This window comes from Homarus americanus, unplaced genomic scaffold (assembly GCF_018991925.1).
Source record: "Homarus americanus isolate GMGI-L3 unplaced genomic scaffold, GMGI_Hamer_2.0 scaffold23578, whole genome shotgun sequence".
NCBI lineage: Eukaryota > Metazoa > Arthropoda > Malacostraca > Decapoda > Nephropidae > Homarus > Homarus americanus.
In genome coordinates, this window is record NW_024733231.1 from 2143601 (window position 1) to 2153709 (window position 10109).

Sequence of the window (10109 nt, forward strand, 5' to 3'; positions counted from 1 at the left end):
GTATATCCTAATGATAATTAGACATGTTTTTTTTTTAACACGGGGATTAGCCCGCCCGACCACAGGTCACTGACCCCCAGCAGGGCCCGGGGGGCGAAAATATAATAATAATAATAATAATAATAATAATAATAATAATAATAATAATAATAATGATAATAATAATAATAATAATAAAAATTATAACCAAAAAATAAAAATAATAATAATAATAACCATAAATACACAAACGAAAAAATAAATCATGAGTGAGAAACGATATACAGCATGTTGTGTTGTCAATAGTAAGAGAAACAATTGAGACCCTGCAATTGTGTGTAAATGAGGCAGAAAGTCAGATCAGCAACCTGGGACTTGGTCACAATTTTTGTGATGCCATATAGCAGCAGGGTCTACCATTAGACAACACATTATGCTTCCAATATCTTCCCAGGCGGTAGTACCTCCCTGTTTGATAGTTGCCTACTACCTGCTACCTTGATTATAATTAATAAAACTTTGGCGTATTTTGAGATACTCAAACTTGTTTTTCATTTCACTTTTCAAGAGCAAACTTACCTTTCTAACAATATTCTGTGTTATTTAATGCATTCAATAACTGTCTCGGATAGAAACAGAATCAGAGAAAGGGCTTGTTGAAAAAATAAATGGGTAAGTGTTAGGATAGTTGGGTAATAACGTTTGGAAAGAAAATATCCCCAATAGATAAATGGATGTGTTACCCTTTCGACCCTTCAAATTATAGAGAGAAAACGGAGAATATAATTTTTTATTAAGTTCGAATTTCTTAGTGATATCATGTAATGAGAATTGCATTATATTATAAAGTATTGAATTTTATTCATAACTTATAATAAATTATATTATTAAGTTAATATTTTAAGTTCTCAAGGAGTATGATTTTCCATACAAAATAAAATAAAATAAATTCGTAGGATGTATATATCGAAAAACATTCTTGTTTAAGCCTTTAATAAAAATAACTATACTTTACAAAATAAACTTTAATGCTAAAAAGACTTTATGTTTGTACTTTATTTATCTCGACAAGTTACTCATGACAACAACGTTTGTGTAGGAGCATGGCGGACCAGACCGCCCGCCAGCTGCAGTATGAATATAAAGCGGTAAATATCTGATTGTTCATTCTCTGTATTTATAGAATATATTATGTTTGTTAGGATTCTGTACGTGGTTTAATTCTAGTACATATTTTGGCCCGATCATTGCATAATAATAGGTGCTATCAGATGTTCAGATTTGAGGCGTCTACCTTAGTTTTATATTTTGAATCATAACTACTACGGTCATTTACCTACATTATCTACTTCAGCTCTGGTAGTTATAACTCAATATATGCAGTAAAGGTGGTGGTTAGGTTAGGTTCACGTCTAAGTCATCCATAATATGTTTTCCAGTGAAGAAAAATATTTAGTTACTCTTGAATAATAGGAACCAGGTGTAGGTGTCTCAGAAATGTACCTAACCTCACCTAATCTAATCTAACCTAACCTAACCCAACACAACTCAGATTAAATTAAGTTTACCAATTTTTTTTTACTTTATGACACCAAATAATAATTGAGAAGTGATTCACAGCCCGAATTACGCTTGTACGACCATCATTTGACTTCAAAAGTATGTTTCCCCATATCGAATACTCCACGGTACAGTACACCGATTCCCCCATTACCGTCATTTAGTTAAATCGTCGTTGAAAAGAAGTTATGTATGAAAGAGATAAATGTATTACAACTTAAAAAATTCAGTACAAAGGCACTGAGCACTTCATTGTGATAGCAGATGGCTCTGTAAACAACCAGTGTGGGCGCTATATTTGTTTGGTGGTTGGTTAATGCTTTATCAACATTCACTTAAAATCCAATTATAAATTTATTTGAGCCCGAGAACAATGAGTGCTAAGCATGCATTATGTACCACTACTGGTTGTGGTAACAGAAAGAAGAGAAAAAGTGTCACATAAGATGTTGTAAAGAGATTTGAAGAAGAACAGTGAACTGTGGACTTAGGAAAAGCTGTTAATTTGTGGCCTACAACTGTAGGCAAGAACAATTTAAGGAAATGCAGAAAATATCAAATCCTGTGCTAAAAGTGTTACTCCGTTATCTGCTACAGAGTTAACTCTTAACAAAAGTGGCATTATGGAAAATTTGGAAAGAATGCTGAACATGTAGATCAAAGATCAGCATCAACAAAACTTTCCATGTTTGTTGCTCCCCATACAGGTGAAAGCTCTAAATTTATTGGAAACTTTAAAACAAGAAGAAGGTAATAGTGTTGAAAGTGAAACATTTGTGCCAAGTTGTGAGAAAATTTTGATTAGAATGTACCCAAGGAACATAACCTCTATTTATATCATTGTGTCTATGGTAAAGTAGTTTTCAATTAATGCTGTTTCACTTAAAGTCATGGTTTTCAGGAACCTAACAAGAACGTTAATGGGGGAATTGGTGTCCAGTAGTGTTGTCATAATGACCCCACTGTGAGCTGATTTGCTGAAGGCTCTCTCTAGGAACACATCCTGAGCTTTCAAGGGCTATTACTGTACATGGTGGAATGTATATCCTGTACCCCAAATTACATTAATTCTTACGTGGGAAAAATAATATTCCTCATTATAAAGTGTTTCACTTTAAGTCTCATGTCTCTGGATATATGAAAAATAGGGAAATCTTTTATAAGGCAGATAAACAGGATGATCTAGATTCTTTAGGTAAATAGTTTAATATTTTTAAAATTATTTGATTAACCTTTGATAAATTATAAATAGGAATATGTTAATAATTATTTATTTTTTACAGAACTCCAATCTTGTCTTGCAAGCAGATGTTCGGCTTATCGAACGTCGAAGCAAAGATGAGGCAACGGGAGAGGTTATGTCCCTCTCGGGGAAGCTGGAGGGAACACGAATGGGTGATCGCTATCAGCGCACCAAGCCACAACAACCAAAGGAGGAGCAGCAGCGGAAATCTAAGAAACAGAAGCGTGAGGATACACCAACCATTGCAGTAAAGAGCATGAGTATATTAGAACTTGATGACATGGCAGACATATTCTATCGCCCCAAGAGCACAGACACAAAACAAACATATGAAGTAATTTTATCATTCATTCAAGAAGCTCTGGGGGATCAGCCTCGTGATGTATTGTGTGGTGCAGCAGATGAAGTTCTTGCAGTGTTGAAGAACGACAAACTTAAGGATCGTGAACGTAAGAAAGAAACAGAAGAATTGTTGGGTTCACTAGCTGAAGAAAGGTTTGCTGTGTTGGTCAACTTAGGGAAAAAGATTACTGATTTTGGTCATGAGACAAAGGCAGTGGCAAGTGAATCAGTCCTTGATGAAACACATGGCGTTAATGTTCAGTTTGAAGATTCTGAAGAGGAAGAAGAAGATGAAGTAGCTGGTGAAGTTGGTGATGAAGAGGAAGATGAAGTTGATAATGAAGATGGAGTGGTTGGGTCACATGCCATTCATGCTGAAAATCTTACAGGTGGAGAGCAAGTTGGAACAAAAAAAGAGAGGGTGCTTAGTCCACATGACATTGGAGCTCATTGGCTTCAAAGAGAACTCAATAGATTTTATAATGATCCCATACAGGCTCAGACTAAATCCAGTGATGTACTTGAGATTTTGAAATCTGCCAAGGATGACCGAGAATGTGAAAACAAACTTGTTCTTAATCTTGGATATGATAAATTTGAGTTCATCAAAATTCTTAATAAAAATCGTCAAATGGTTTTGTATTGTACACTTCTGGCTTCAGCACAGTCAGACTCGGAAAAGGAAGATATAAGGCGAGTTATGTTGGCTGAGCCAAACCTAAAGCGAATACTGGCTCTTTTAGAAAATGAAGAGGAGGCTATGGATGTGTCGAAAGATGGAGAGGAAGTTGGAGGGTCACGTCCAAGGAGAATAAACACAGAAGCTATGGAAGCTGATGATAAGTCGGGTCAAGTTCCAGGACATAGAGAATTTATAGATCTAGAGAGCCTTGTATTTACTACTGGATCACATTACAATTCAAACAAGAAATGTCATCTTCCAGAAGGTTCAACAAGACAAATGAAGAAAGGGTATGATGAAATCCATGTGCCTGCCCTAAAGCCAAAACCTTTTGCTCCAGATGAAACTTTAGTGCCAATTGCTAACCTTCCTGCCTATGCCCAGCCAGCGTTTGATGGCTTCAAGAATCTTAATCGCATTCAAAGTAAATTGAACAAAGCAGCCATGGAGAGTGATGAAAACTTACTTCTCTGTGCACCTACTGGTGCAGGTAAAACAAATGTGGCTTTGTTAACCATTCTCAGAGAAGTTGGTAAAAACACTAACCAAGATGGTACCATTAATGGTGAGGCCTTCAAAATTATCTATGTTGCTCCTATGCGATCTCTTGTAACAGAAATGACACAGAACTTTTCTAAGAGGCTGGAACCATATGGACTTAAAGTTAATGAACTAACTGGAGATCATCAGTTGACTCGGGAGCAGATAATGGAGACGCAGGTAATAGTCTGTACTCCTGAAAAATGGGATGTCATTACTAGACGTGGTGGAGAAAGATCATACACACAGCTTGTAAGACTTATCATATTTGATGAAATCCACCTTCTCCATGATGAGCGTGGACCAGTTTTGGAGGCATTAGTTGCAAGAACTTTACGTAATTCTGAGACTACTGGGGATGCTGTTAGGCTGGTAGGGTTATCTGCTACTTTACCTAACTATGAAGATGTTGCAGCATTTTTGAGAGTCAGTCTTAAAACAGGACTCTTCTTTTTTGATAACAGCTTCCGCCCAGTCCCACTAGCTCAGCAGTATATTGGAATTACTGAAAAGAAAGCAATTAAGCGCTACCAAGTTATGAATGATATCTTGTATGAGAAAGTGATGGAGCATGCAGGTAAAAATCAGATCTTAATATTCGTTCATTCTCGGAAGGAGACTGCTAAGACGGCAAAAGCCATCTTAGATATGTGTTTAGAAAAGGATACCCTTGGAAATTTCCTAAGAGAAGGCTCTGCTTCAACTGAAGTGTTACGAACAGAGGCAGACCAAGTGAAGAACAATGATCTCAAAGGACTACTTCCATATGGCTTTGCTATTCACCATGCTGGGATGAATAGGGTTGATCGAAATTTAGTTGAAGACTTGTTTGCTGATCGTCACATACAAGTTTTAGTGTCAACAGCTACACTAGCTTGGGGTGTAAATCTCCCTGCCCACACAGTTGTGATCAAAGGGACTCAAGTATATGATGCAAGTAAAGGTCGTTGGGTGGAACTTGGGGCTCTAGATGTTCTTCAGATGTTGGGTCGTGCAGGCAGACCACAATATGATACTAAGGGAGAGGGTATTTTAATTACAAACCATTCTGAGCTTCAGTATTATCTCTCCCTTATGAACCAGCAGTTACCGATTGAGTCTCAGCTGATTAACAAACTCCCTGACCTCTTAAATGCTGAAATTGTACTTGGTTCTGTTCAAAGTGTGAGGGAAGCTGTCAACTGGTTGGGATATACATACCTGTATGTACGCATGATAAGAGCTGGAAATCTGTATGCTGTTCAGACAGAGAGTTCTGATAAACATCTTCAGCAGCATCGAGCAAATCTTATACATTCTGCTGCCTTGAAACTGGAGAAAAGTAACTTGATTAAATATGACAAGAAGTCTGGTAATTTTCAGGTTACAGAATTGGGTCGTATTGCCAGTTATTTCTATGTTACCTGTGAAACCATGAATGTTTATAATCAACAGCTGAAGCCAACTCTAAGTGAAATTGAACTTTTCCGGGTGTTCTCCCAAAGTTCTGAGTTTAAGAACATCATGGTAAGAGAAGAAGAAAAATTAGAATTGAAAAAGCTAATGGAACGTGTTCCCATTCCAATCAAAGAGAGTGTAGAAGAACCTAGTGCCAAAGTTAATATTCTCCTTCAAGCTTACATCTCACAGCTAAAACTAGACGGATTTGCTCTAATGTCAGATATGGTGTACGTGACTCAAAGTGCAGGGCGACTAATGAGAGCAATGTTTGAAATTGTGCTGCACCGAGCATGGGCACAGCTGGCAGACAAAACTCTAAACTTGTGCAAAATGGTAGATAAAAGGATGTGGCAGTCAATGTCTCCCTTACGGCAGTTTAGAAAAATTCCTGAAGAAGCAATTCGCAAACTTGAGAAGAAGAGTGTTCCTTGGGAGCGTCTTTATGACCTGGATCCTAATGAGATTGGGGAATTAATCCGTATGCCCAAGGGTGGAAAGATGATACACAAATATATCCACCAGTTGCCCAAACTTGACTTGGAAACCCACATTCAGCCTATTACACGCCAGATGCTTAAAGTAGAACTAACCATTACACCAGATTTTAAGTGGGATGAGAAGGTTCATGGTCGCTCTGAAGCTTTTTGGATTATGGTTGAAGATGTTGATGCTGAAAATATTCTTCATCATGAATACTTTCTGTTAAAACAGAAGTTTGCAGAGGATGAGCATGTAGTTAAATTCTTTGTTCCTGTATTTGAGCCTCTGCATCCACATTATTTCATCCGCATTACCTCAGATAAGTGGCTTTCAGCAGAGACCCAGTTACCAGTGTCATTCCGTCATCTCATATTACCAGAGAAGTATCCTCCTCCCACTGAACTTTTGGACTTGCAACCATTGCCCATCACGGCTTTAAGAAACCCACAATATGAAACACTGTATAAAATGCTAAACAAGTATCAGCAATTTAATCCCATTCAAACTCAGGTCTTCAATGCTACATATAATTCAGATGATAGTGTGTTCATTGCTGCACCAACTGGTTCAGGCAAAACACTATGTGCAGAATTTGCCATTTTGCGTACCTTTAGTCAAGATGAATCGGCAAGGTGTGTTTATGTGGCATCTAAGGATGAAATAGTTGAGAGTATGTATGAGCACTGGCAAGAGAAGTTTAGTAACTTGGACAAGAGAGTTGTGCTTTTAACTGGTGAAACTGGAGCAGACTTGAAACTCTTGAATAGGGCAAACATTGTTGTAAGTACAGCTGAGAAATGGGATGTACTTTCACGTAGGTGGAAACAGAGAAAAAATGTACAAAATATTAGTCTGTTCATAGTTGATGAACTGCAGTTAATGGGTGGATCTGATGGCCCTACACTGGAGGTAGTATGTTCTCGCATACGCTACATTGCGTCTAAGATCAGCAGGCACATTCGTATTGTAGCTCTTAGTTCCTCTTTGGCAAATGCCCGAGATGTTGCTCAGTGGCTTGGATGTTCCTCTAACTATACATTCAATTTCCATCCAAATGTTCGACCCTTGCCACTAGAGCTACATATTCAAGGCTTTAACAATCCACACAATGCTTCTCGGATATATGCCATGGCCAAACCTGCTTACCTTGCCATTTTAAAACACAGTCCACGTAAGCCAGCCATGGTGTTTGTGCCGTCTCGTAAGCAGAGTATGATTACAGCTAGTGATCTTCTCACTTTTGCCGCTGCAGACAAAGAACCACAAAGATTCTTACAAGTAAATCCAGAAGAGATGGTAGAATTCCTTCCTCAAATTAGTGATGAGATGTTGAGAGAATTGGTCAGCCAGGGTGTTGGTTACCTGCATGAAGGTCTAAGCGCACGTGACCGAAGGATGGTGGAGAGATTGTTTGAAGCAGAGGCAATTCAGGTTGTAGTTGTGAGTCGTGCACTCTGTTGGGCTGTAACAGCTCCTTCACACTTGGTTATTATCACAGATACACAGAGCTACAATGGTCGTCTTCACAACTATGAAGACTACCCAATTACAGACACCTTGCAAATGGTTGGTCGTGCAAACCGACCAAATGAGGATGATGAGGCAAAGTGTGTTCTTATGTGCCATTCTTCCAAGAAGGACTATTTCAAGAAGTTTCTTTATGAGCCACTACCCATTGAAAGCCATCTTGATCATGCACTACATGATCACTTTAATGCTGAAATTGTCACCCGTACAATTGAAAATAAACAAGAAGCAGTAGACTATGTAACTTGGACCTTCCTCTACCGTCGTATGACTCAGAATCCAAACTACTATGGTCTTCAAGGTGTTTCACATCGCCACTTATCTGATCACCTTTCTGATCTCGTGGAAAATACCCTGCATGACCTTGAAGAGTCAAGATGCATCACCATTGAAGATGACATGGACACTGCTCCTCTAAACTTGGGTATCATTGCATCATATTACTACATCAACTATACTACCATAGAGTTGTTCAACAAATCATTGAACAGCAAGACAAAGATTCGTGGATTACTGGAGATTATTTCAAGTGCTGCAGAATATGAAAATGTCCCCATTCGTCATGGAGAAGAAGACACATTGAGACGTCTTGTACAAAAAGTGCCCAACAAACCCGAGGGAAAAGTAACAGATCCCCACACAAAGACTAACCTTATGTTGCAGGCCCATCTATCTCGACTCACTCTCAGTGCTGAATTGCAGCAAGATACTGAGCTCGTTCTTGGTCGTGCCTTAAGGTTGATTCAAGCTTGTGTAGATGTGTTATCCTCCAATGGATGGTTAGCTCCTGCTTTGTCTGCTATGACTCTCGCACAGATGGTGACTCAGGCCATGTGGTCTAAAGATTCATACTTGAAACAGTTGCCTCATTTTACAAGCGATATGATTGAGCGTTGTGAAGCCAAGGATGTGACGTCTGTCTTCGACATTTTAGAACTTGAGGATGATGATCGCAATCGTCTCCTTCAGTTGTCTGATGCTCAGATGACAGATGTGGCTCGTTTCTGTAACCGCTATCCTAGCATTAATTTAGATTATGAAGTCATTGATGCAGACTCTATTACGAGTGGGTCGATGGTCAATGTTGAAGTGGTACTTGAACGTGAAGATGAACCTGGACCAGTCATTGCTCCTCTGTTCCCACACAAGCGAGAAGAAGGGTGGTGGGTTATTATTGGTGATCCTAAACCAAACTCCCTAATCTCCATTAAGCGTCTCACCCTTCAACAAAAAGCAAAGGTCAAATTGGATTTTGTAGCTCCAAGTGAAGGAGCTTATGAGTACAGGCTGTATTTTATGAGTGATGCCTATATGGGCTGTGATCAGGAGTACAAGGTGCCCCTAAGAGTTAGAGAAGCTGAATCTGAGTCAGAGTCCGAGAGTGATTAATGATTTTATGCTCCATTTTGTAAATATTTCTGTACCAGAACCATGTTTATATTTAAGTGGATTGGCTGTATCTGCACCTACCTTTACATTTGTTGAAATAAGTTTTGTTAAATAAGCTGTAAATTTTCAGACTTAAGGAAAAGATTATTTTCTTCAAGTGAATAATGAAGTAACAAAAGGTGGAAGTGTACAACAGTGTATTATATAGTTTCCTGTCTTACTAAAGTAGCCAATTTAATTTGTGTGAATTTTTATTGGAAATGGATAATTATTTAACCAGATTGTTTCCTTGTACAGGTATGCAGTACTGTATTTACAAAGTTGGGTGTTTATACTATAAATACAGTGGCTTGAAATATTACTGTACACTCATTATTAATTCTTTTGAATTTCTTGTGTCATCTTATTTTTGGTGATGTTAATGGTGGAAAATGGTTATTCGTGTATTCAAGGACATAATTTTGTGATAAATCTTATTCTTTGCATATTTACATCATTGTGTACCTGTGGAAAGTTGCTGGGGGAAAAAGAAGCAACTAATCCTGTATATTGTAATTTCGTCTTGATAAATGTTTTGTAGTAAAGGTTCAACATTCTGCTTATGTACACTTATATTTCATAACAAGATGTTACTATAATAATAGTGGTTTCATTTATACTTTTTTTCCTTTTATGAGAAAATAAACATTTGTGTTGGCATTCATCTCATAGTGATAGAAGAGAAAACATACGGAACAGTTTTGGGGCTTGGTTAACCTTGTGAGTATTAATTGTGTACAGTACATTTAATGTGATAAGAGTATTCATGTATGATGATGTAATTATGTAAATATGTAATCTTGGTTTTTGCTTCAGAATTGATGGTACAGTACTGTACTGTATTTTGGATTAAAAGAAAGGTATGTGTGATTAAAAACCAATGATATA

The 10109-nt window shown here is 37.8% G+C and overlaps 1 protein-coding gene across 1 annotated transcript; it reads left to right on the top strand.

Moving 5' to 3' along the window:
• The first annotated feature begins 1067 nt into the window (after nt 1–1067).
• On the top strand, nt 1068–9823 carry LOC121869540 (U5 small nuclear ribonucleoprotein 200 kDa helicase-like). Its single transcript, XM_042370918.1, has 2 exons — nt 1068–1127; nt 2823–9823. The coding sequence occupies exons 1-2, from the start codon at nt 1083–1085 to the stop codon at nt 9180–9182; spliced, it is 6405 nt and encodes a 2134-aa protein (XP_042226852.1). The 5' UTR covers nt 1068–1082; the 3' UTR covers nt 9183–9823.
• The last annotated feature ends 286 nt before the right edge of the window (nt 9824–10109 follow it).

Coding starts and splice junctions, on each gene's coding strand:
- LOC121869540 (XM_042370918.1), top strand. CDS start 1,083: ATGGCGGACCAGACCGCCCGCCAGCTGCAGTATGAATATAAAGCG. Junction 1,128..2,822: donor TGCAGTATGAATATAAAGCG/GTAAATATCTGA, acceptor TATTTTTTACAG/AACTCCAATCTTGTCTTGCA.